At 45.1% G+C, this 27,542-nt stretch overlaps 1 protein-coding gene across 3 annotated transcripts in view; it reads left to right on the top strand.

Annotated features, from left to right (window-relative positions):
- The window catches only part of PRKCE (protein kinase C epsilon), a 467,029-nt gene that overhangs the window by 280,805 nt on the left and 158,682 nt on the right, over nt 1-27,542 (top strand). For all 3 annotated transcript variants that reach the window (XM_033124970.1, XM_033124969.1, XM_033124971.1), the window contains 4 exons: nt 16,487-16,646; nt 18,742-18,776; nt 20,042-20,127; nt 24,214-24,343. In XM_033124970.1, the coding sequence (XP_032980861.1) occupies nt 16,487-16,646; nt 18,742-18,776; nt 20,042-20,127; nt 24,214-24,343 (411 nt within the window). The remainder of the gene's footprint in view (nt 1-16,486; nt 16,647-18,741; nt 18,777-20,041; nt 20,128-24,213; nt 24,344-27,542) is intronic.

Genomic DNA, 27,542 nt, shown 5'->3' with positions numbered 1-27,542 from the left:
TGCAGAATTAAAAGACTAATTAGTGAAATAAAAAAAAAAGACTAATTAAATTGGCCTATCTAATTTAAACATAAGCATGCATGAAAATAGGAAACATCCCTAGAGGGTGCATATTAACTCAAGATGCTTGGCCAAGGACTTCTAGAAGAAAAGAGAAATGTATAGAATTTGTTTGGTTATTATTAAAAGAAAATAAGAATAAAAAAAGAACCTTATCCTCATTTCAATCCAGACCTTGCCTCAATGTGCTATCATGAAAGGAATCTAAAACATGGAAACAATTACATATTAAGAAATGCATGTTCTTACTGCACTATTGTGGGGCCTTTGGAGATTGTTAAATTGTTTAGAAGAGGGAATGAGTTTTATTTTGTGTATTTAATCACCTTATTTGTGAGGAAAAAAAGTCACAAAGATTTTGAGCTATAAGCGGATGAATGCATTGCTTCTCTTACCCACTATTGTCGAAACTTGAGCATTTCATTTAATGAATGATGGTTAGAACTAGGCAATGGGAGTGTTGAGGCTGAGGTTGGGGACAAAAGAAATCTTAAGGGCTTCTTGTTTTTTGAAAGTAACTAGCAATGTAGAGAGGGAAACTATGAACACCACATGAAGCACTCAGAAAATGTATATTAAATATCTCGTGAATGGATAGCACATTGAATAGTAAAGACTCCAAGTACTATGATTGTTCAACGGAGAGGAGATCCCTGTGGACTGCTCTGGTTAAGAAAGTTTTCATGAAAGATTTAGATCTTCAAGGATGGAAAAGCTTCAGATTAGGAGAGGGGAAAGAGAACTGTGTCCTAGAAAGGAGAACTGATGTAGTTAGGAGATTGGAGGGAGAAATAAACGTGACGTCTGTAAGGGCCAGTCAGGAGATAGACCTGGTTAGGGTGGTGAAAGCCGAAGAGGAAGTCTGTCAAGCCTTCAAAGTGAAGGTAGAACTAGACAGTGGAGGGGACCAGGTTTGCACCAGATACCCCAGCTGTCTCTGGACTTACATTTATCATCTCTTGCTCATTACGTTCTCAGTTGTAGGCTGTTTCAATGCGTTAGGCATCTAGTTTGTTCTAAACTGTCCTCGAAGTAGTTCTTTGTATCTTTAGTAGCTCTGGACTCAAGGCTGAGGATGAAGTAGGTTCTCCCTCGTTACTTTTTCCCTTTTTAAAAAAAAATAATAATGTAATATGTAATACAGTAAAAATCACCAATTTGAGTGTACATTTCTGCCAGTTTTGATGAACACGTACAGTCATGTAACTACTACCACGGTCAGAACTCTCCCATTAGCTTTCCCTTTCTTAGTCAAACCCTTTGCCCACCCCCAGAAACCACTAATCCCCTTTCAGTGCCAAAAAAAATGTTTTGCCTTTTCCAGAATGTCATTTGGATGGGATCATACGATACGTAGCCTTTTGAACTTGGCTTTTTTTTTACTTAGCGTGGTGCATTTGAGATTCATGCGTGTTGTTGATTGTACCAGTAATGTATTCCTTCTTGTTGCTGAGTAGAATTCCACTCTATGGATGTACACCAATTTGCTTATTCATTCCCCAGTTGAGGGACATTTGGATTGTTTTCAGGTTTTGATGATTACAGATAAAGCTCTCATAGATATATGCACATAGGTTTTTGGGTAAATAAAACTTTTCATTTCATTTGAGTGAATACCTAGGAATGGCATTGCTGGATTGTGTTTGGTGAATGTGTATTTGATTTTATAAGAAACTGCATACTCTTTTCCAAAGTGGCAAAACCGTTTTCTTTTCCCACCAGTGTATGAAAATTCTAGTTACTTTATATCCTCACCAGCACTTGATATTTTCAAGTTTTATTTTTATTATGATTATTATTTTAATGTTAGTCATTCTAATAGGTGTGCAGTGGTTTCACAATGGCTTTCATTTTCATTTTCCTAAAACTAATGTTCAACATCTTTTCATGTGCTTAATTCCCACGCATTCATCTATTCTGCTGAGGTGTCTTTCAAATTTTTAGCCCATTTTTTTAATTTGTTATTTTCTTATTATTGAGTTTTGAAAGTTCTGTATGTATTCTAGACATTAACTGTTCTACCAGATATGCAATTTGCAAATATTTTTCCCATTTGGGGACTTGCCTTTTTATTCTCTTAACAATGTCTTTCGAATAGCAGAAGTTATTAATTTTGATCAAGTTCAATTTATCAATCTTGTATTTTATGAATTGTGCTTTTGGTGTGATATCTAATAAATCTTTCCCTAATTCCAAGGGCACAAAGATTTTTCTCATATATTTTCCTCCAAATGTTTTATAGTTCTGGGTTTTATATTTTTGTGTATCATCTATCTTGGATCTATTTTAGAACAAGATGCAAAGTATTGATCTATGCTTATTTTTTGCACATGGGTATCTAATTGTTTCAGCACCATTTGTTGAAAAGACTATAATTTCTCCCTTGAATTGCCTTTCCATTTTTGTTGAAAATCAATGGCACATATATTTGTGGACTAATATCTGGGCTTTATTCTGTTCCATTGATCTATTTCATCTCTCTGATTTTTGTTATTGTTGTTGTAATGGTAGAAGTGACAGTCTTTTTAGCTTTCGACATTCTGAGCAGAGCCCTAGTTATTTTTGAATAAATACATGTATCACTTTTACATGATTCAGATAAGGTGGCTAATGTGGTCTAGACAGTTCTCAAAATGTGGTCCCAGACCAGAAACATTAGTATTTCCTGTGAACTTGTTTGAAATGAAATGGTCAGGCCTTCCTTAAACCTGCTGAATTAGAAGCTCTGGGGACAGGGTCCAGCAGGGTGCCCTCCCAGTAGTTCTGATGCATGCTGAAGTTTGAGGCTCAGTATTTTAAGAAGGTGAAGACCTCAGGATTTAGGTCATTTAAAAGAAAATGGTGATGGAATTATGGTAATAGGCTTAAATCTCGGTTCTTCTGTGTTCTAATTCAGATTTGATAACAGACAGTGACCCTTGTTTGTTTAAAAGAGAGATCTTTTTTCCCCTTCCTTCCAGCCGTAAAACATTTTCCTGAACTTCTTAATCCATCACACTCCAAGAGGAAATGAGATTTCCCCTTGAGAGATGAGAGAGAGGCCTTTTCGATATCTAGGATGGTTTTTAAGTGAGACATGCACTTCAGATAGAGCCAAGTCAGGGGTCTAATAGGTGTATATTTTGGGTTAATAGGTTGAGAAGCAGCCAGTAGTTCTGGTTAATGAGTTGTTGAGTTTCAGGTCATCCTCACCTGAAATCAACTGGAGTTCTCTTGAGCTGCAAATAAGGAGGTAGAATATTATCCAAGCTTTTAGAAAGCTCCAAGCTTCCCCCAGGGCAAGAGGAAAATCATCACCCTGTTCTCCACAAGGAGAGTAAGAGCTCTCCCTTGCACTGGATTATCTGGACGAGGCTGCTAGCCAGAGGCCAGAGCAGCTCCAGAATAAAGGAAGAATGCCTTCTTCAACACTGCACTCTTTATTCCGAGGAAGACGGTTTGAAAGAACAAGAGACACAATGTGTTATCTTCATTTTAATTCTTCTACCTTAAACACACACACCCACATAATGTTTGAACCTCTCAATTCTAATTTTCTAGTAATAGATTTGGTATGGGCCTTGGCTAACTGTTCTGTTTGGAGAAAGAGAATAATGTTTATTTAAAAACAAAAAACAAAAAAAAAACAGCATTAATCTTCCATCTGTGTAGCCTCAGGATTGAGGAAGGGACTGACTTAGGGAAGAGAATAGACTTTTCCTTTAAGGCCAGGTGTTCTTGCCGGACACAAAGGGGCTTGGGTCAGGTTTAGAGAACGCTTTGACTGGAAACTTTCTTCCTTGCTTGGCTCAAACAGATATAAACTTTTTGTTCCAGGAGGTGACTGCCTACGTGAGGACTGTGTTTGCATCATTACCTCACGTCTCCTCTTGCCTTTGAAAGTTCTGTAGGAAACGACTGGAATCAGTACACATAGGCTACAAGAAGGGGCTCTGGTCTTCTTTCTGTTACTTCCTGTGCTCCCAGGCCTGTGGATTGTGGTATGAAAGTGAGTCGTCTCTGCAAGTTTTCATTTTCTGTTACTTTGCCAGCGGTCTGGTTTCCAAAACAAGTTTCAGAACATCTCATCAAACCCCACATACACTTGAAAGAAATTGGCCTCTCCCCTTCCAATGTGTTAATAATTTTTCTCATAGTTTTTTTCACTTAATGATTTGAGAAGGAAATTTCAATTTTAAGACATCTATAAACCACCTGTTAGAGAAATATGAACATCATGCTTGAATTTTCGTGAATGATTTTTTCCAGTTTCTATGTGAGATGAAAAGGGGGAAATAATGTTCATTGCATATTTTTTAACATGTACACTATAGTGTGGAAACCATGAACTTTGGAGCCAGACAGACCTTGGTACAAAATAAGGCTCTACCCCTTAATAACTATACACTTTTGGGTAAATCACTTAGATTTTCTCAGCCCCAGTTTTCTCATTTGTCTAGTGTACAAGCAGAAAAAATATGTTTTAATCATGTATTACATATAGTAAATGGTGCCTATTATTTTTATTAGTTTTTTTTTTTTAAATGGGTATTATCTTTTGTTTTGGATATGCCAAGTACCCATTAGCCTTTGACTGCAAAATTCCCAAAATTTCTCTCCTGCCACTATTCTCCCTGCAGGTTCTACAATCCTTTATGTGCCACAATTTTCCTACTTTCCCAGCATAGCCTCTCCAAAAGGAATCTGAAATTCATCCATATTAAACTCCTAATGGCCCTCCCAGAGGATCTGTGTTTTAACAGGGCTGAAAGCCTCAGGCTTAAGGGATAAAGCTAACACAGTGGAACTGAAAGCAACAGGGATCATTTTGTTTTTTAGGGCACCAGTATATTTGAACTCCCAGTTCTCAGGAGCCAGGTCAGCCTAACTCACTTTTACATAGGCCCTGGGATCCACGTGATAGTGATTCTAATATAACCTGTCCTGTCCAGAGGAGGATTGCTTCTTCCTCTCTCTCTCTCTCTCTCTCTCTCTCTCTCTCTCTCTCTCTCTCTCTCTCTCTCTCTCTCTCTCTCTCGGCAGGATTAGTGCATAACACAAAGTATAGGTGAGTATCTAGCATCCAGTGGGGATGCCGTAAATACGGACTGAGGAAATGAACAATTCTCACAGTTAGAAAATGTTCCTTGCAGTGTATATCCTATATCTCTCCCACTTGGTTTATCTATTACCTCTTGAATTAGGTAACCATTACAGTGGAACAGATCACCCCAATTTTAGCAGCTTATGACAATAATGAACATGTATGATCTCACAAAGTTTATGTTGGTCAAGAATTCAGGAGCTGTAGCTGGATGGTTCTGGTCCATGGTCTGTCGGGAGGTGGCAGGTGGGTGGGATGTTGGTCAGGGCTGTGATCAGCTGAAGGTCAAACTGCGTCTGGAGTATCCAGTTGCAACGTGGCTGATGCCCATGGCTCACAAGTCCGTGTTGACCATTGGCAGGAGGCCTCAGTTTCCCACCAGACGGATCACTCCATAGGGTTGCTTGAGTGTCCTTGTGACGTTGCGGCTGGCTTTCTCCAGAGCGAGTGGTCCAAGAGAGATCTAGGTGAAAGCCACAGTATCTTTTATGACCTAGCCTCATAAGTTACTGAAAACCTGTCATTTCTGCAAAATCTTTTTGGTTACACAAGTCAGCAGGTCATCTCTATTCGTTGTAGGAAGCACCTACACAAAAGTGAGACCAGCAGGAGGCAGGGATCTCTGGCATTCATCTTGGAGATTGGATACCATACATCTCATTCAAGCCTTTCTTATTTCTCCCAGAAACTGACATTTCTTTTTACCTCTTTCCTTTAGATGGATTTAAATGTTCTCAACTTAGGCATCTCGTGACCTGCTAGGGATAGCCGAACTTGCTAGCACTTCAGACATGGGGCAGTGATGTGCTTTGGCCACGAGCAGTGCTAATAATCCATTGCTAGGATTTGTGAGATTCTTAAGATTACGATAGACCTTCATCTCAGCTTAACCTTTGCTGCCTAGTCCCAGTTACTGCTTAAACCACGACTGACTGAAAGGGCTGGCATGTGACTGCACTGTATGCAGGGCTCAGATTTCCGGGTTCGGAAAGTGCCAGCTTCTATAGGTAAAGACACAAATCGTGGGCTGCCTTGAGGTATTAAGGTATAGGATGGAAGCTGTGTTTTTAGGAGAGAGGGTGGGTCATGCTGAGTCATAACTACTTCTTCCCCAGGGTGCTGGTGACCAAGAATATATACGTGCAGAAAGTTCACCAATATTCAAAGCAGGGCCTCTGGCTGGTAATATTTTCCTTCTGGACAAAGATAACTTACTTATTTGTGGAATTTGATCTCTACTTGTACTTTATTAGCACTAAGACCTCAGCTAACTATATCTCCCTCGAGCATCAATGGCCTCAGAATATTTTCTTAGGTTCATTAAACGGGAAGGAAAAAAACAGGTTTTCCCCTCCTCTTTTCCTCTTGGCATTTTTCATGTTCTCTCTATGGGAGTTTATAGCTGTGTGGCCCAAAATTTAGCAAATGTCTGTTGTCTTGCAGAGCTTTAGGAACATTTTGCTTCTCACATGGTGACTCTTCTTTCCCCAACATTCTCATGTTACTATGGAAGACAGCTCAGGGGGAGAAAGGTGTTTTGGAGTCCCTCAGAAGGAATAATGGGAATTCATTAGGTTTCCTAGATTGCAGTGTCCCCTGGCTGGGGGGAGAGAGAGGGAGGGGGAGAGAGAGAGAGAGAGAGAGAGAGAGAGAGAGAGAGAGAGAGAGAGAGAGAGAGAGATCAGGGCCTGTAAGCCTTGAAGGAGCGTGGGTTGGATTATGGGATGCTTTCAGTTAATAATAAAAGCATTATTGCTTTTGACTGCCTCATCCCTGTCTTCATGTGCAGAGTTTTGGTCACAGTATCAGTGGAACATAAAACTTATAAGAAAAAATTTAAGCAGGTTTCTGAAAACAAGGAAAAACCTGTAAGTTCCACAAGAGCTGTGGCCACTGTAGCTGTTTCTGTAGAAAGCTATGGGGCTTGTTTACCTGTATTAAACTTCCTAAGGAAGGTTCATCCCCCCAACGCCCTGCCCTGGAAACTAGCCCACCTGGGTTACTAGAAGGGAGGGTGGAGGAAAGCGAGCTGACTTCTTAGTCAGTATGGACCAAAGAACAGTGGAGAGGAGATTGTATTACTTAAGACAAATCCATCTGCTTCCTGAAAAGGTGTGGGGATCATTTAGTTAATTACCAGCCAGGACTTTGTGACTTCATCGTCTTTAACTTTTTATCTTCTTTCTCCATCTCCTTTGTCTTATCATTCCTTCATTGCCTTCCATTTTCTTCTTTTATAGTCTTCTGACTACCTGAAACTCTCTTTCTTTCCCAGGTAGTCTAAGAAGAAATACCCACCCACCTGGTCAGCCTCATAGGAACCCTGCCCAGGCTTCCAGATCTTTCTAGGACAGGCCAGGACTGTTCCTTTTTAATTTTAACTTTGAAATATTGAGAGCTCATAGCTGCCTTAGCAAATAAGAAGCTTGGGGGAAACAAAAAGTTGGTTCCTTGTGGTATGTAGGGAAATTGCGCAGAATTTGAGAAGCTCTATGGAGCTTGGATGAAGTAGTTGGGAGCCCCTTGGGCATGAGAGGGTCTGATCTTTAGCTCACTCTGCCTGCTACTGACTGGTTGATATGGACTGGCTGATATCAACCACACTAGATAAGTGTGGGTTTTTCAGTAAATAACCCCACAACCTTTTTGACTGAGGTGCCTATGACATTAAACAGATTGTTATATATTTGAAGGGAGGGTATCAACCTTTACCTGGCGTTGACATTCTCCTCTCCCCACGACCACCATCTAGCGTGTGGAAATGGACAGACTCCCTGCCGGGACTGCTGCCACTGTTCTCCCACAGGCACTTTTTCAACACAGCACCTTAGAAACATGAACAATGTCCAGAACCTGGCCTCATGGACAAAAGCTCCATAGGGCGCAGGTGCCCACGAAGTCAGCAGCAGCTCAGTTTGCTGCAATGTGAATCGTAGGCCCATCACTGGCACTGGCACTGGCGGGGACTCCAGCCCCACCCTTGACTAGTGCCCTCCGTGGCTTGTTTCCAGGCTGGGAATGCGCTTTGAGCTTTTAGCAGGTCTGCCTGGAGGGCTTCTGCTGTTTCCTCCTTGCAAGTAATGACTTTTCCTGGGTACCAGAGGCATGCGGTCAAGTTTCAGTGGGACCTCAATATGTAATTTTGAGTGGAAGGAGGAGGGAGGGAGGGAATGAATGAATGAATGAATGAATGAATGAATGAGTACAGACGGGCAGGAGGCAAGCAAACCTCCTGCTTCAGTAAATACCTGTTCTCCGATGTTTCCCCTTTGCCTTAGAACGTGGGGTGGTGGGATTGAAAGGCTGCCTTCCCCTGTTCTCCATAGAGCGCTTTTGCTCAGTGACCGTCCCGTTGTCCAGCCACTGCCATGTTCTCACCCCAGCTCACATTAGTGCTGTTCTCTCTATCCTATCCGGGTGTGAATTTTTCTTTCCTGCAAAGCACAAACTAGCTTAAGTTTTCTCTTAATAAGTGTAAAGAGCCTACGTTCTGCCCTGAACCCAGAACAGATCATTCAGAAAGTGACGAAGAGAGAAGAAAATGGTTTATATTAAATCTGAGATACTCATCTTGAAATTCCATCGGTGCTCTTCTGATTAGATTACACACAGAATAACATATGCAGACACATCCACGCCTTGCCGTCTGAGACCTTTCTGTTCCACGTTGTGTGACTCTCTGGGAAGATATAGATAGCATAGAGTAATCTCTCTCAGGGAATTCATTGCTGTTTCCTCTTTCCTGTTTTTGAACAGAAATGTCTCTAATGTATTGTGTGAACACAACGTGTAGAGCATATTCTTTGGCATCACATAAATATTTACTTAATAATTAAAACTCACTGTCATGAAGCATTTATTTCCCTTGAAAATATTATAACCTGTTTTCCTCATGGCAAAACATAAAAGGCACTGCTCCTTTGATTTTCAGTGTGTAGTATCGTTTTTCGTTTGTTTTGCTTTCCTTTTATTGACCTTAAATTTTTCACCAATAAGTCCATAAAGTCAAACCAGAGAATTATTGAGAGGGAAAGTAAACTCCTCAGAGACTGAGTGGGAAAGGTTCCGGCTAGGAGCACCCTAGCGTCATAACTACTGTTGTCTGGAATATCACAGCAATTCCTTTGTTAGTGGAGGTTTGTCTATTAAGGACCAAATCCAGAACATCTGCGAATAATAACTGAGAGAGTGGCTATGGCCCATCCTTTGTAGCCAACGGTCTGTGCCCAGAACATTGCCTGGCATCCAGGATCCACATAATAAACATTTTTGGATGAACGGTTTATTTTACACCCTTCAGAAATTCTCAGTGTGTATTTTTGCTTATGTTGTTTGAGTCTATTCTTTCTCATTTTATACAAATGCAGACTGTACATGTTTCTTAGTTTTCTTTTTCTATTTACTGTTTCTTGGTGGACTTAGCATATCTGCTTTTTTTAAACCACTCCATTATGTGGATGTACCATGAATCAGTCAGTCCCCTGTAGCTTTCTTTTCTAAGTCTCTAGATGAGAGCGGGGCAGATGTGTGGAGACGTTGGTGAACAGCAGCAGGAGGAGACTTCCATAGAAACAGTGGGGTACAAGTGGGATCAAAGCTATTCTGCCATCCTTGGGGGACATGAATGGATGAGCCAGACTGGGTATTCCTGAATTGACGTTTACTGTTTGTTAGCTCTGTGACCTACAACTAGTTAGTTATTTAACCTCTTGGAGCCTTGGTTTCTTTGACTTGTAAGTTGAGAAGAATACCTCATGGTGTTAGAGGATGTATGTAAGTTGCTCACATATCTCATGTGTATGTAATACTACTTCATGTATTTGTTACAATACCTCAGGGGCATGCAATAGTCCCTCATGCATATCTAAAGTACCTCATGAATATGTAATAACACCTTATGGATATGCAGTAGTATCTCATGTATATGTAATAATACCTCCGGTGTATGTAATGGTACCTCATGTATATGGAACAGGACCTCATGTGTATGGAATAGTATTTTGGGGAATGTAAGATGCTTAGACTGTACTCAGCACATGGCAGGGGCCCCATTAATGGTACTTGTTATTTTTCACCTTCTGAATATCCAAGATTTGACAGTACAGCTATTTAGACAGAAATGCAAGGATGATTAAATTGTTTGCTTTGTGTTGTGAAATTACCTGCCTTGAGGCCTTGATTCATTGTTTGCTTGGGTTAGCCTTCTGAGGCGGTCCCCAGCCTTTTCTCAAGCTGGTCACATTTCTTACTGCTTTTGCCTTAGAGCTGAGTCAGTGTTCCTTGCCCAGCCCAACCTTCCTGACAGATTTCCAAGTCTGAAGACAGAGTCTGTTTTTCTCAAGGCCCTAATGGGTGGGGTGGGAGAAAACAATGCTGACTCTCTTTTTTACTCACAGTGGCAGGTGTGGAACATCTGGAGGCAGCTGGACCCCAGCAGGGTGGGGGCAACAAGGAGGGCAACAGTGTAGGTTTCGCAGGGTGGGGTGAGGCTGTTTCACTCTTCCTCAGTAATGAGGTGTCATGTTGGTACTAGGGAGAGAGAAAGGAGCATACCAGCTTGGGATTTAGGGGAAGCCATTGCATTACCTCCTCTTGATAGATAAGAAAACAGAGGCTCAAAGAGATTAAATTAGTAATGTTAGGACATAAAGCAAGTCTGGAGCAAAGGCAAAATTTATCTAGTCTCCTAGTTCAACCACACTTGCAGAAAGAGGCCAAAAGAGGGAGATCAGAAAAAATAAAGACCCACAGCATACTTGCTGTGAGAAAGACCCTGTGTGCCCTAAACATCAATGACAGGTGACCATTCTGCAGTGAGGAATGACAGCGGTGCCTAGAGGTCACCAGTTGTGCGTATTTGGTCAGTCTGGTCCAGGCTCCTGGGTTGAGGGTCTTGGGCAAGGTTGATGCTTGAGTTTGACAGTCCTTGCTACACAGACCCTGGAAGGAAGTGCTGGCATCCAGGAGTTCGTAAGTCTGGGTCTACTAGGAATTCCCTGCTGATATTCTTAACCAAAAATGCACCCGGAGTGTGCTGAGGTTAAGGGTACCCTTGACCTCATGTGCTCAGTCTGTCACCTTGGCTTCCTTTCTCTGCAGGAGATGAGGCAGGGTGAGAGAGGTGATGGCAGAATAGCGAGACTTTCAGAAAAGGTCAGGTTTGGTGCTGGGGCTGCCCCTCCCTGAGTCTGTGAGTGCTCCCTGGTCTAGACTGAGAAGTCTCTGCCCAAGGAAAAGGGGCCAGATGAGGTTAGGTCAACAGAATAATAACTGCACGGTAGGTGTTCTTTTTGCTGCTCCTGTATCCTACCTGCAACCTGCCATAGACAGTCTTCTAAGCACTGGGGCTGTAAGATATTCATTGGTGTGATAGCTCCTAGGAGTTTAAAGTTTATAGATGAATCGGACCAAGCAGAACACATGCCTGGAATGTTGTTGGAGGCTGGGGTTACTGAGCATCTCATAACTGCTTCAGAGCATGTCTCTGCTTCACTTTATGCCTTTGTGAATTCTTGTCGTTCTATCTGACCAGTCAACATCTTTATTCCTGCAGAAAGTTTCACAGAAGTTATCCAGCTTTGTGTTAGCCTCTCTCTGACTCAAGGCCACCCCTTCTGTTTTGTGGCAGATGCAGCCGTAAAACAAAGGATCTGGAAAGGGCCAGTGGGCCCTCTGGGAGGAAAGGCAGCCTTGGTTTTGCCTCAGAGGCCACAGCCAATGAACCATCACACCAGGCGGGCGTGGCTGAGTGCATCCAGTGACAGCAGTGAGCGAGGAGGCACAGGTGTAGGGGACAGGCCTGGGTAACTCTTCACCCTGTTCAGAACCACAGGCAGCTGGGAAACTGATGAAGTGTGTCCTGTCTCTCCTGCTTTCCATGGCAACATCTGGTGCCCACTCCTTGTTCCTGCCATGCAGCCTCCCACTCCGGCAGCATGAGGGGCACTTCCACTAAATGCTTTAGGGAGAGAGCTCTGCTTTTAAAAGTCATTAAAGAGCATTAGAGAACTTTATTTCAAATATCATAATACATAATCCCATCATCCTAGGATTGCGTAAGAATTCTTACTTTTATGTTACCTTCAAACTGCAAATAGCTTTCACGGAGGGTTGTGTTATTATGCATTCTGTTTTTACAGCATTTGATCACATTTCCCCGTGTTCTTCCATATCCTTTCCTCACCATTTAAAAAGTACTATAGATGAAATATGATTTATGCGGTCGCACTCCTAATGTGAGGCAGTCAGGTTACTTCTATTTTGTTAGCCAAGATGGATACGCAGTTGGGGAACATCTGTAAGTTATAAGGGTACAGCTTTTAGATTCTGTTTAATTATTGACTTAGAGTTAATTCCTAAGAAGTTGCCGCATCACAGGATGTAGGTCTCTTTGGGGTGTTTGCTATGCATCGTAATATCGCCTTCTGAAAATGTTATGTTACATTGCCTCTAGCAGCGAACGAATACATCAATTTGTAGCAGCCTTGCCAATGGTGGATAATACCATTTTAAAAACAAATTTGTTTCTTTATTAGATATTAAATGGTAAGTCAGTGATATATTAAGACTGCTCTGCTTTGTGTTTTAAAAATTTCTAATAAGAGTGAGTATTTTCCATTTCTCTTTCTATACATGTTATGTTTGTGTCCTTTGCACAGTTATCAATAGGGATCCTCATGGATATGCTTGGATTTGTTGACACCTAGGTGCCTCTGGTATTCTCTGCCGTTTAATCAGACGCTAATTGGGAGGAAACAAATCCAGATTGTGGAACGTGCCATAACACAGCATCCTAGACTCTTCATAAATGTATCATAAGAAGGAAAAAAAAAATCAAGGACACTGTTCCAGATTAAGAAGACTAAAGAGACATGGCAACTAAATTCAATCCATGAATTCTACTTAGTTCCTGGATTAAAAATTTAAAAACAATAACTATAGACATTTTGGGGACAGTTGGAGAAATTTGAATATAAAGTATCTATCAGATAATGTTATATCAATGATAAATTTCTTGACTCTGATATTGTGAGGAAATAAAAGCTGATGTTTACAGGGGTAAAGTGTTACTATGCAACTTTCAAATGCTTCAGCAAAACTATACATTTATATCACATTGTATGTTCTATATATTGTTATTAATACAATTGCAATAGAATTATGTTAAAATAGTAATCATATTCTAATTATAATATATTATATACTATTAATTATGTTCATGATATGAATATATTAATGTAATGTTATATTTACGAATATATCAAATATTCTATTAATTGATATAATAATAGATACACACACACACACACATATATATATATATTTAAAAATCTATTCTGTCACCTCACCTCACATACACACCTACACCCACATATCTTGTATTACCCCTCCCTGTGGGAGCTGCATTTGAATAGAGACCCTTCACAGCAGTGGGAAATCTGAACGGCTCAGTTTCTCCTGGTGACTCCAGGCCCCAGCAGAGAGACCGAGGAACCCTGTGGCTCCCCTCCTCACATAATCTAGGCTGTTCCTTCTCTGCATGTGGTTGATGGGCACAGAGATGCTCTGGCTGGACTCTCTGCTTCCCTGTGCAGAGGGATGTGGAATTGGGATGTTTTCACAGCCAGGGGTCCCACCCCCGTTTTCCTATTGCCTGTCCTGCTGCTCGCACACTGGGCTTGGGAGGAGCGGGTGGCGGTGGGAATTGGGCGCATGAAGCTTGCCTGTGTTTTTCTTTTCCTGTAGCCTTCTGTTTCCCTACGCCTTTGACGTAAAATCTGACTTAAAAGGCAGTGCAGATGGGCAGGGGTAACAGAACCCTTCGGGGACCTTCAATCAGACCACGACTTCGCAGGAGTTATTCTTGGCTCTCGTCTAACTTGCCCCCAAGACCCTCCCCTCTCCCCCAAACTGTAAGCAGCTTCTCTCCAGGTGTCAGAACACTTTACCAAGAGGTCATTAAAAGTCAGTGGAGTTCAAATCATGGGTTGATGCATTTACCTATTAAATCAATGTAAACATCGTTTAGAACATTTGGCTGCTGATCATTTCTGTAAAAAGTTGAGAAATAAGGCCCTCAGGGACGACTATTACCCCCCATTGCAGCAGTGCTACCTTGAGAAAACTCGATTGTACTCACCATTTTAACTGAAAATACAGTTTTCCAGGATCCAAGTGACTAGTAAATTTGAGGGGTTTGTACGTCAAATTGCATCTTAAATGCATTAGGCAGCTGACTTACTGTTTAAATGTATTCCATGGTGAATTTTCTGTGGAAGAATTCAAAGGATGCCTTTTACAAAAATAATTCCCATCCTCTGGCCTAACCTGCCCAGAACTGGATATTTGGTTTGGGTTTTTGTAGATCAGGTTTGTAGCAAGTAAGGGCTACTGAATAGATTTGTTTTTTAAATCACCATATTTATTTTCCACCTTATAAAATAGAATATTCTAAATATAGTGAAAGTATGAAGCCAAAACGAAAATCACCTATGACTGCACAATTGAGTGATGATTGCCATATTTCCACATGTGTGTGTGAATGTGTGTGCCTGTGGATAGCTATCTCTGTGTTAAAACAGAACTGGATCTTCACAGTGAGAGTTTGGTCAGCCCGTCTTGGCCCCTAGGTTGTGGCAGGGTAGGAGGTGATGGGTTTCCACACCCAGAAGATAGTCAGTGACAGAGACTTTTTGAAATAACAAGCACCAGTTGGAAAGGGCCCGGAGGCAGGCTAGGGGCCGGGGGCAGAGGGCCCACAAGCAGGGTCATCAGTCTGTGCCAAGGGTGCGGCCGCTCAGTCCACAGCTCTGCCTGTTTGCTTGGAGGCTGCGTCCCCCTAAAAACCCACGCTGGCCAGGCACATGCTCCCATTCTTGCCTTTCTCTCCCTTCAGTTTTACTTGCCCTCCATCCGTACCCTCTCCGGACTGACAGGATGCCCTTGGACTGAACAGCTATTTGGCTCACACATGTGACCTCCACCTCAGGGAACCTTACTTTCAAAGAGATCCTAGAGGGGCGATGCTTCTCCCAGCAGGACTGACACTGTTGTGGTGGGATGTCTGGTGTAGGGAGTATTTGGGGGCACAGGGCCTTCCCAGTGCATGTGCCATGCAGGCGACTGAACTTCCAGGGCCTACACTAGTGCTAGGAGCCTCGTAGGAGACCCAGAGCCTACCTCCCCTGCCACTGGGGAGGCCACAGGCAGCTTGACTCTGCCATGATGAGAGCCACTCCGACAGAGCTTTGGGGCCTTGCCGTAGGAGAGTGGGCTGTCCCTCAAAGCAGTGTGTGAACAGTGGGACGTTGGTTTCTTCCCTGCTCTCTGGGTCTAAATCTGGGCTCCACCACCTAATAGCTGTGTTAACAGGAACAGTTTACTTAAACTCTCTATTCCTCAGTTTGCACACCTGCAAAATGGGGATAATAGTAGTGCCCTTCAAGTCGGGTTGTTGTGAAAGTTTAATGAGTTACGACACATAGTGCACTTAACATACTCTGCTACAGCGTGAGCCTTTGATCAATGTTAGCCATTATCAGCACCGTATTAGTCAGCTCAGGCTGCCTTCATAAAACACCACAGACTGGGTGACTTAAACAGAGGAAATTTCTCTCTCCCAGGTCTAAAGGCTAGAAGTCTAAGATCAAGATACTAGCAGGTTTGGTTCTGGTGAGGGCCCTCTTCCTGGCTTGTAGAAGGTTGCCATGATGGTGGGTCGTCAGTCTTCCAGAACTTCTTTTATCAGGTTATACTTTCCTCTCCTTCTGACCTCTGGGGAAAGGCTCTTTATTGTCCTCGTCTACATCAGAGGCAAAAGAAAGAAAAGTCAGATTTATTTGACAGCCACTTCTTTGAGCCAGGTGGCTGGGTGTGGTTGGAAGTCACACCATTGACTCCACAGTGCCCCATGAGGTGGGCACTGTCAGAGAGAGAGGTCCACAGAGGCTCAGGGCGAGGGCCACCGGCTGTCCAAGGTCATAGTACTCAGAAGAGGCAGTAAGATTTGAACCCTGATCCTTTTGACCCCATACCCTTGCAACGTGTAGCTGGTGTAGGAGTGGAACAGCCATGTGTGGAACAGAATTGGGATTGAGATGGACACTGAGGGTGCAGCTGGCGTAGGAGATTGCAGTCCTGGCCTTCCCTCCCCATGTGGTACTGTCTCACCGGAGCTGAGCAGTGAGGTTCCTCAGACCCCCAAATCCCTCCACCAGCCAAGGCTGTGCCCCATGTCCCCTCACACCTCCAGGCACCCGAGGATGGAGCAGCTCTCCTGCAGGAGGTCACTTTCAAGGTGTGCTAACCCAGACTGTTTTCTTCTCTGCTTTTGTCCTTCCCCAGCCCCTAAAGACAATGAAGAGCGCGTGTTCAGGGAGCGCATGCGGCCCCGGAAGCGGCAGGGGGCTGTCAGGCGCAGAGTCCACCAGGTCAACGGCCACAAGTTCATGGCCACCTACCTTCGGCAGCCCACCTACTGCTCCCACTGCAGAGATTTTATCTGGTAAGTCCTCTCCTGAAACCACTCGTTGTTATGCTTTCTCTGTGGCGAGAAGTTAGGAGATGAGAAACTTTCTGTAAAATGTGCTGAGGTGCCTTGTTTCTTCTTTATTGGATTGCAGAAGACTTCTCTGAAAGGCTAAGTGAGCGTTTGGTCCTTGGGGGGATAAATGGAAAGAAGAAACGATAGTTCTCGGTGATTTTATACTTAGGATCATATCATGTATCATATTTAAGGAGTTAAGACTTTATAACCAATAATGGTATTGTGGTTTCTTTTGAAGAGATCCTCATCTTTAGAGAGACAAACTAAATTATTTACAAATGAAATAATATGATTCTGGGATTTGTTAGAAAAGAATAAGCTGGAAGGAGGTGGGAGGGGTTGGGGTAGAGATGAAACAAGACAGGCCATGTACTGATCATTGTTGGAGCTGGATGATGAGTACCTGAGTGTCCATTATTCATCTCCTGACTTTTATATACATTTGAATTTTTTCATAATAAAGTTACAAATTACTCTTTTGCCAACATCTATAATCCAAAGCAGTTCTTAGGAACTGTTGTAACTGGTGCTGCTAGGATACTGAGGTTTCAGGAGTGAGCAAGCAGCATTGGCTGAAGTGCTCAGGGAAGGCTTCCTGGAGGAAGTGGCATTTCTTCTTTCACGATAACTAGGATTTTGATAGGCATATATAGGTAAGTAGTAGTCTGTTTGGAACGTGGAGAAGGAGCACTTGCCTTGGGGATTGGAGGGGGGATTTTAATGAATACCTACCACGTGCCAGGTTATCTCTTAGGCACTGGAACTATCTAAATTGGTCCAGTATCCTATGAGCTATGGGGTATGAACCCCATTCCACTGACAATACTGAGGCTCAGAAATGAACACGAGACTAGTCTGAAGTCCTCTAGCTGGGAAGTGTCAGAGGCCTGATTCCATCCCTGGTGAGCACAACTAAAAGCGCCTGCTTTTCCTGACATCCCACCAGCCTTTCTGGCAACCTCTATGAGCTCTCTGAAACTGACTGGAGTTTGCCAACACATTTGGATCCAGTGAGGGAGAGTGAGTGAGGCCAAATTGCAGCAGGAACCCAGCCAAGGAACGTTTGAATTGCACTCGGAGGACCCCCTGGATTTCCAGGGTGTCCAGGAGTGGCTAGTCTTATCCTCATGGTGTTCCAGAACTAGTCCCTGAGGTTGGCATGGACATCTGAGGTGACACAGCTCAGAGCAAACTCAACTCAACTGAAAGAGAGGTAACACCCCACTCCCACCCCCAGGCAGGTCTCATTCCCAGGGCTGACTCAACCCTCTGACTTCCATTGTCTGCATTTTGGTCCTGAATTGTGTGCCGAGGGGAGTAGGCTCGTAAGGCTGAGTCTTACAGAGTCAGGTCTCTTCTAAGCCCATAGCGAACCCCACTGAGCTGTAGGTTCCTGAGGAATAGCCCAAATAACTAAATGACTCCTGTCTCCTCCCACTGGGCTGGGAGTTGCAGGGAGCTCCCTGACCAGTTGTTGGTGCACTGAGAACAGGGCTCGGCCAGGTTGACTGAACTGTCCTGTGTCCATGCTGACACTAAACTGGCCCCAGGGAACCCTATTCTGACCACGGAAGGAACCACCAATGTTGGCCCTCACCCAAATGGTGAGTCAAGCTCCCAGTGCTGGTCCCAGACAGACCTATAACCCCGGACTGCTCCGGGAACACCAGGCAATGTGCCTGCCAGCTGCAGCCCTCCTCCATGATTACCCCCGAGGAAGGTGACGGTCACACTCGACCCATGGAGGCCTGCTGGAAGCAGGCGGTCTCTGTGGCTTCCCAGAGCGCCACTGGTCCCGCTAGAATGGCTGTTTGTAGAGGAAGCCAAGCTCTGACACTGGCCACACCTTGCACCCATTCCAAGCACTGGGGCTGCCCTCTGTGGCTTTCTGAAGGAGTCATTTTAAGGCCTCCTGCAAGTGGGAGTGTAATCACGCTGCTAGGCAGACTCCAGCCTACTTGGTGCATTGTGGGTAGTGACCAGAATGGGGAGATTGTGTGGGTTTTGACCTACTAAAATTAACTTTTTTAAAGGGTTGTATTTTTCTTTTCAGGGGTGTCATAGGAAAGCAGGGATACCAATGTCAAGGTAAGAGGTATTGTATGAACTAAATCACCTGGGGCCCATGGATTTGATGACATTTAGAGGCTATACAGTTTGCATGCTCGAGAAGAAGGACCCTGTGTTTCTTTGTCCCTGTCAGACCATTGCTCCCACATACTCATGTGGCAATAGATGTATGGGAGTACCTTATAGGTACCATCCATCTCCAGGTGTCCCAGGGGTCTAGCCTGCCTGTAGGTGGCACTCTCATCTTTCCACGTGAGACACGTGCTTCCATTAGAGGCCCGTTGCAGGTCCCGCTGAGTACTAAACCTTGTGGTGTGTATTCCATCCGCTCCTTTACTCTCCTGCTCCCTGAAGGAGCTCCGTCACTTGCGTTATTCAGTATCACTGAAGGGTCCTTGCCGATTATCGTTTTTTTGTCTCTACTATGGAATGTTTAAGAGCCCCGCAGCTCTTAAACATTTAAATCTCACTTGAAGTGATTGAAGTTTCTTTGTTCTCAGTTGACTGACTACAAATGCAAGGTTAAATTGTCCAGAATTGGAGGGTGGATATGTGATGTGGTCATGTGGAGGTCTTTCTGCGGTTTGGGCTGAGAGACCATTCCATCTCCTCACCCAGCCACTGGTTAACTTGGGTCTCATCCCTGGGGACTTGGGTAGGTTCTTTTGGACATTGATGTGTCTTTGGCTTAGCACGTGTGCAGTTTCTGACCTCTTTAGCCATTTACTGCCTACACTTCCCCATGACTGTAAAGATAGAGCTACAGGCCACTTCTTGTGGAGATACTAAATTAGATGAAAAATTTTAAGTTTGGCACGTAAGAGTACAATCAGATCAAAAGCGTAAGAACTTCTGTGCCACTTCTGCCATCCTGACCTAACACACCAGTCAATCCTGACATGATCCTGAGTGGAGCCCCAGATGGCTGCAATGCCTTTGATAGACAGTGCTTCATGGAAGGGAGATTGTTCCCTCACCTTGGCAAACAGGAGCAAGAAAACTGATCGGTACTCCTGGAACTAGACAATACTGCCTGATGCCCTTTGCGTATAAATGGTTCCTTCTTCTCTAGCACATTTAAGAAACAGGAAGAGTTCTGATGGCAAAGGGCTTTGCAAGGACTGTACAAAGGGATTCCTCCAGGGTGCTACATTAAGGCTTGGTGACAGAAAGGGTGTATCTCCCCTCGCCCCTTCACCAAAACCCGGTGACATCTTGGGGTGGAACCTTCCTTCCCCCACTAGTCACTCAGTCTTCCCTTCTTTTTTTTTGGCTGTTTGCAGTTTGCACTTGCGTGGTCCACAAGCGATGCCATGAGCTGATAATTACGAAGTGTGCTGGATTAAAGAAACAGGAAACTCCCGACGAGGTAAATATTTATAACATTGAAATTCTGGGCTTTCTTCACTGCCATCCCCACCCTCCACTGCCTCTTCCATGGTCCCTAAAAAAGTCTTATCTCTCTGAGATCCCATTGCTTTCTTCCTTGTGTTGATCAAGAATTAAGGGGGATGTCCACGGCTTTCTGGCATGGGGTACAGTCTACAGAATGAGTGTGGCTCACAGTCGGTTTTATGTCTGTGGCTAGGATGCCAACAGCTGTGTGAGCCCAGAGCCCACAAGGAAAATGTGAGTTCTTTTATGTCATTATCGGAACAGTGAAGCGGCTAGCTGACGTGTCAGTGGCTCCACAGAGCTCATAAACAGTTAAGAGAGACACAACATGCAAGCTGGAACCTTGTCTTTATGAGGTGATGGGAGGACTGGAGTGGAATTAGCAAACACAAGGAAACACTTAGGAGGCAGAAAAAACCACAAGAATAACAATAGCCAACATTCATTGGGCACCTACCGTGCTCTGATGTAAGCACTTTAGCCAGTATTATCTAATCCCGTAACAGCTGATCAAAGTTATTATCATCTTCATTTTACGACAGAGAGGATAGAAGCAAAGAGATGTCAAATTTCACACAGCTAGTATGTGAATGAGCCACGTTCAAATCCAGATAGCCTGTTCCAGAGTCTGAGCCCCTAAACACGGCACAATGCTGTCTCTTAATCTTTCAAACTAGTATCAGATTGACTATTAGGGAAGTTTCTACGGGTAAGGAAGCAAGAAAATGCAACACAGAAGCTAGGTTTCCCCTAACTGAGCGAATAGGAGAAGGGTGTGAATATGGCTGTAAGCATTGTCTCTATTCATAGTAGTTGAGGTCAAAGCCATGCTTTTAATTCTTGGTGAAATAAATAAATACTGTATAATCCTAGATCATTGGAATTGGGGGTCAGAGAGAGTGGTCCCGGGTAGGTTTATAATCAGGTGGATTTATAATTTGGCTTCCAAAAGGAGTGACTTACAGAGACCTACCTGCTTCTTAAAAATAATTCAACCAAATGGCATCTTGGCATCCAAAGCATTTCCCATCTCTTATCTCCTTTTGCTTTCAAATAGTTTCTGGAACACAGCAAGGGGCAAGGCTTAGGTTGAACCTTCCATGTCCCCAAAGCGCAGACAGCCCAGAGCGCCAAAGTTGTTTGCAGGGTTTCTACTGTCGTGGGTAAAGTGGCAGGTCTTCGCCACTGAGTCTCCTGACTCCTGGTCTAGGATGTTGTTACCCAAAGTATGTTGTTACCCTCATTACTTTTACAAGTAAATGAAAGGAAGAGAGGGCTTGCTTGCTTTCTGGCTTTATTCCTTCCTATGGGCAGGCCTTTGAGCATTTATTAAACACTTCCTGTGTGCCGGCTATTATGCCATGTCCCATGGAAACAAATAGGATTACACGATTCTTACCCTCAAGGATCTCACAGGTTTCATCAGCTGTGAACCTCTGCAGGTTTCCAAAGTTCTTTCACACCTTCTTGAAGGGAAGAGTCCCATAGGAGTCCATGCCATGCAGGTTAAAGTGTTTGAAATGCCCACAACCCAGCTTAACCTGTGACCTAGTTCTTCTGACTGTCTTTCCTGGCATAGTGAACGGTGAAAAGAAGTCACCAGTAGGGTGTGTTCCGAAACTTAGCATGTGTCCCCAGGGGGATAAATTGCCAGGGATTGAGGAAGGGAGCTTTGTATTTCTTAGCCTGTCTCTGTGCACCCCGAAGCCAGTCTCCTTTAGGGTCAGTGTGTCCCTGGGCCATCAGTACAACGGACGTGCCTTCTGTCAAGCACAGCACTGCTGGAGAACAACAGCCTTTGAGTTCATTGTTCTTTTGTGTAACCACTGGCAGTGAGATGCACGCGCACACACACATCGTACATACGCCCACGCTAGCTCTAAACACCACATAGCTCATCTTCCTACTAAAGGTACTCTGCCGACGCGCTCCTTGGAACTTTTGTGCCGCGAGCCCTTGGCCAATGCACTTGCCCTGTTTTATGTGTGTGTGCTCACTGAGGACTCACATCCCTCCCTGCTCCTTCAGGTGTGGTGACAAAGGAATGCTCTCTGTGTCACCTTCCTTCTTTTGAAATCTTCCAATTCTGTCTTTCTGACCGTTTCTTCCTCCCAGGTCCTCTCTGTAGGTCTTACTTACCCTCTGTTTCTGAGCCTCCCTCAGTTGGAGTGGTGTGTACACACGCGTGCGGCCCCTGTGTTGGTTTTGCCGTTGCTCTGATTCTGTGGTGTGCTCGTGCACGCGCTCATCGTCTTCCTGCTCCCGCTTACTGATACCTTAGAGTCCTTCGTGGTCATACCTGAGGACCACACAGCTCTCCTGCCCCACACTCAGCCTCTTAGCCACCCGGGACTCTTCCCCGTGTCTTCCCCTTTGTCTGTCGTCCACATCCCTAGGAGGCTATGCCTAGGAGACCATGACTCTATGCACAGTGTAGGTCCAGCCTGTCGTTAGCCTTTGCAGGACTAGAGAGAGCACAGGGATCTCTTACGTCCTTCAGGCTGAGCAGGCTGACGTGGAGGTGACGTGACTCCATGCACAAATAGGCACACCTAACCTACAAACCTAGGAAGCAGTGGGCACGATTGCTTTCAGTAAATCTTGGAATCTTGTAGTGGGATAAGACCCTGATTGACATTATATGCGTCTCAGGCAAGGTCAGTAACATTCTGGTCCAGTGGGACGCTCGGCCGTTGCTTACATCTGAGTGACAGGGGACTCGTTGTGCAGTCGAGTGACCCCAAACATATTCACGTTCAACTCCATGTCTACATCGATGTCCACGTTCTGTCCACCTCTCGTCCCCCCTCTTAGTCCCCAGTGGGGGCCTTTCACTCACCAGTCAGCACTGAGCCAAGGGCAACATCCTTGCTACCGGCTTTTCATTCCCTGGTTCCCAGAATCGCAAGAGTGACTTCCTCCCCGGCCAACGGGGGTCACAGGTGATGGTCCCCTGTGCCTTCTGAGAAGGACCTGGTTCGTGTGGCTGCCGCACTGGAGACACAGGTGGAGAGTAGCTCTGCCGAGCGACAAGAAGACCCAGAAAGGCAGACAATGCTGATGACGTCTTACTTCTGTGGAACACTTAATGTTTCCCTCTTCTTCCACCTCTGGTGTCTCACGGACCCCGGGACCCTGTGACATTAGGTGGGATGAGGCTGCCATCCTCATTTGCCAGATAGGAATCTGAAGCCCCAGGGAGTCAGGAAACTGGCCTGAGACCTCACGAGTGGCTTGTGGTACACCCAGACCTACAGATCAAATACCTGGACTTCTCTTCCCCATCCCTCCCATCCACCTTACCACCTTCTCTTTACTCCTTTTAACTAATTAATAAGTGGCAGCATAGAGGTTAAAAGTCCTGGGCCCTGAACTCAGAGTCGTGGGCATCAAGTCCTGGCTCTGCCGTCCCTCAGCTTACAGCCATGTTTCTTCGTCTCCCTGCCTCTCCATCTCCTCCTCTGTAACCTCAGCCTAAGAAGGGTGCCTGCCGCGTAGGGTGGGGGTGCGGTTTAACTGGGCTGGTGGTGCCCAGCCTGTGGTCAGTGCCAACACCCGAGCACCCTGTGGTCACCACTCTGTATTAGCCATCTCCACCACAATGGTTTGTCATAACTGACGGCCTCCAGTTTCCACAGCAGGGCTGGGTTTTCAGGGTGTTGTGGAATTCCATGTCCACTAAAGACTCTGCCTAAGCCAGGCTTCCATGCACACAGCAGCATTGAAAGCACATGGTGACATCTCGTTAATGGCCAAAGTGTGAGGGGCAAATTGAGTGCTGTGGGCTGTGAGAGTCAGAGGCCTGACGTCTCAGAGGGAACTGCATGAGGGAGCAAGCCTGGCCTCGCAGAGTCAAACAGAGCTGCAGAGAATGGGTGAAGGGCATCAGGAGCAAAGGCCTGGGGCAGGAGAGAGACTCTCTTTACCTCTTTTCTCAGAGCACCTTTCAGAGCCAAGCTAAGGCCTGCCACCTGCAGTCAGTTCTGTACGAGGGCCAACAGTAAGCAGTTCCGGGCACCTAGGAGCTTGGCCGTGACTCTGTGTTTTGCCATCCCTGCAGGTGGGCTCCCAACGGTTCAGCGTCAACATGCCCCACAAGTTTGGTATCCACAACTACAAGGTCCCCACGTTCTGCGACCACTGTGGGTCCCTGCTCTGGGGCCTCTTGCGGCAGGGTCTGCAGTGCAAAGGTAAGGTGCTCTGTGCCCTGCCCTTGTCTCCCCACACCCGTGTGCCTCTGTTGTCTCTTCTTTTTACAAGTCTTGGTCTGTTCTCATAGCCCCGAAAGCAAGTTCCAGGTAGAGCGGGAAGGTCGAACACAAGCCCACGTTAGTTATCTACGAATTTGTTAAGCCATCTCTGTGTGGGCGCCATCCAAGGGAACTGCACTGAGGAGGGAGGCACGATTCCACCTTTCCTATCAAAGCCTAGAAATAATTTAAGGAAAAGATGCACTGCAGCATCAGGGAACAAATGTTTTCGGAGTCAGGTACTGAAGTGAGTAATAGACATTTTTCTGTCATGATCCATGGTTCAGCGCTTTCTCTTGGAAGGAGCCATGCTAGAATACTTTTACATAAGACGCCTTATTGATCCTTCATTAGGCTTGTGATGTAGGTGATATAATCCTCATGTCCCCAGTGAGGAAACTGAGGCTCAGGGACGAAGTAACTTGTTCACGTGACACAGCTTATTAGCAGAAATAGCTAACTCTTGAGTCTTGGGTTCCTTTCTCTGTTTGCTGCTCTCTTGCCTGTGAATTATCTTCTGCTCAAATGGTCATGCTAGGTGACCATTTAGGTAAAAGCACATAATATGGGAAGGTGGGGACCTACTCTGGGGCCTGGATAGAGCATCCAGTTCCATAAGCTGGTCCAGCCCACTCACAGAGTTGGACAACCACGAACTATTGGGCAGGAACGTTGCACAGACATTATTTAAAAACAGTGTTTTATTATTTGTACTGAATGTATTATTAATAAATTTCCATCATGAAAAAATTAGCTAAAAGAGGTAAAGTGTAAGAAAGAAAACTGAAGCCGTAAACAAACTGGTCACTGAAGGGATTTCCCCTGAGAAATTATGAGGACTGGAAATAAGGAAATGGCTGCAGTGGGAAGGAAGAGGAGGCGAATAGCTTAGGAGACATGGAGGGGCAATTTATTCCCATATCTACCTGGGAGGGTAGTGATACCATTCGCTGAGAAAGGGACTACAAGAGGAAGAACAGGGCTGGAGGCAAATATGGTGGAGCTGCATGGGGGACGCGTTAACTTCGAGGCACCTGGGGGAAATTTACATGGGGCTGTCCCCCTTCGGGACATTCTCACTGAAGTTCTGGGGAGAGGTTTAGACCGAGCATTTGGATTTGGGATTTGTCCGCGTCTAAGCAGGAGTTAAAGTCCTAGAGTAGATGTCATCCCCCGGAGAAGTATCTTGAGTGTGAAGAGAGAAGATAGCACCTCGGGGGTTGGCAGGAGGAGCCAAAGGATGAGCCTGCAAATGCAGGAGGAGGGAAGGACCCCAGAAGCAGGAGGAAAGGCAGCGAGAAATGTCATCATGGAAAATGAAAGAGTAGAGGGTAATAAAAAAACAATTGAAAAGGAAGCAATAAAGGGTGGTGCCAAATGCTTACAAGAGGTTAGTTAAGGTAAAAAGGGAACGTGGGGTTAGATTTAACCATGAGGGGGTCCCTGGTGTCTTCGACACGAGCTGTCTTGGTGGATGATAGAGACGGAAGCTCAACTGCGCAGATGCTGTGCCGAGAATGGAGAAGGTTGTATTTTCAGATTGTTCAATATAATTAGGAAACAAGTGGAAAAGGAGAGATTAATGAGCCAGGAGAGAGAGGGGACCATTAGTGCAGCAGGGACGGAGGAGGGGTGGGCCTTGGAGAGAGAGATGGATGCCCCTCTTCCCGGACAGAGGGGAAGCCTTCCGATGAGTCCTGGTGCAGATATGTTTGCTGTGTCAGGGATAGAAATCCAGGAGGAGGTGAGGGGGCAAAGTGATCATTTAAGTCCTGAATCTGTGGAGGGCATTGCAACAAAAGTTCCCTTATTTTCCGAAGTAGGAGATCCTTTTCGATGTTGAAGTGAGAAGTGGGGGTGTGGAAGGCTTGAGGAGGGTGGTGACGGCTGGAAATAGCTGCGGTGGAAACGTAGGATGACCTCACCTGGGACAGGAGAAAGTTCTGGCTGTTGACATATCTGGTGTCCTGTGTGAGGTGCCCAGATATCCACATCTCCCTTTCTAGTATCCTAGCTCCCACCCTGAAAGAAACAGGGCCTGCCTGACGTCCTTTTTGACATTATGTGACATTAAAACAAAAGAAGAGGAAGAAAATAGAGAGAAGGTATCTTGAATGTTTTTAGCAGAGGAGTGCTGAATTTTTGGAAAGTGGAGTGGAGTTGCCGGGAAGCATAGAGCCTGCTTGGATGGGACTCTGATGAAGCCATGTCTGGGTTTTAGTAAATATATTAATTATTGATCTATCTAGGGAATTCAAATGAAGATACCATCATCTCATAAATATTAACATTTTCAGAAAGCAGCCCAGACACCCAGACGTCGCTACTAAGGCTGCGGGTCCCCGGATGACCCTGGAAGAGGCATGGCCCAGAGACGGTGTATTCGTCTCTGTTTTGGCAGGAAATACTCTCGTGCCTGCTCAAGTAAAGGATGGGAGAATAAAGCTGCCTAGAGCAAGGATACTTGTTCCCAGGAGCCCCGGGGAATGTGAGGGAGTCAGGCCACGGGGAGACTGGAAGGTGAAGGCTGCTCAGAACTTAGGGCCCCCAGCAAAAGCTCACAGATCTTCCGTCTCCTGTTCCTCCTGACTTGGCCATGTTCCCTTTGCTCCTTTCCTACCCCTATGACCCAACTCCACCCTTGCCTCCTCTCCTTTCCCCTCCCCTCTTCTCCTCTCCCCTTTTCTCTTCTCCCCTTCCCTCTCCTTTATTTTTAGAGCAATTTTAGGTTCACAGCAGAAGGTACAGAGATTTTGCATATACCCCCTGCCCCAACATACACTGACCCTCCCACACCCTCAGCATCCCGCCCAGAGTGGTACATTTCTTATAATCACTGAACTGCACTGACGTATCATAAATCATCCAATGTCCATAGTTTGCGTTGGGGTTTGCTCTTGATGTTGCACATTCTATGGATTTTGACAAACGTATAATGACGTATCCACCCTGATAGTATCATACAGAATGTTTTTACTGCCCCCGAGTCCCCTGTGTTTACTTCTCTCTTTTCATCCTTTCTCACCCTCAAGTCTTTTTACCCCTGTCGACTCCTTGCGCTGTGGACAGGGTTATGACCCGAAGAGGCCAGCGTGGGCCAGGGCAGGGTCCCCTCTTGCCCAATCTAAGCCTGGCTCTG

This window comes from Rhinolophus ferrumequinum, chromosome 13 (genome assembly GCF_004115265.2).
Source record: "Rhinolophus ferrumequinum isolate MPI-CBG mRhiFer1 chromosome 13, mRhiFer1_v1.p, whole genome shotgun sequence".
Classification (NCBI taxonomy): domain Eukaryota; kingdom Metazoa; phylum Chordata; class Mammalia; order Chiroptera; family Rhinolophidae; genus Rhinolophus; species Rhinolophus ferrumequinum.
The sequence above is the reverse complement of the archived record's forward strand: the minus strand, read 5'-3'. Positions and strand labels throughout refer to the sequence as shown.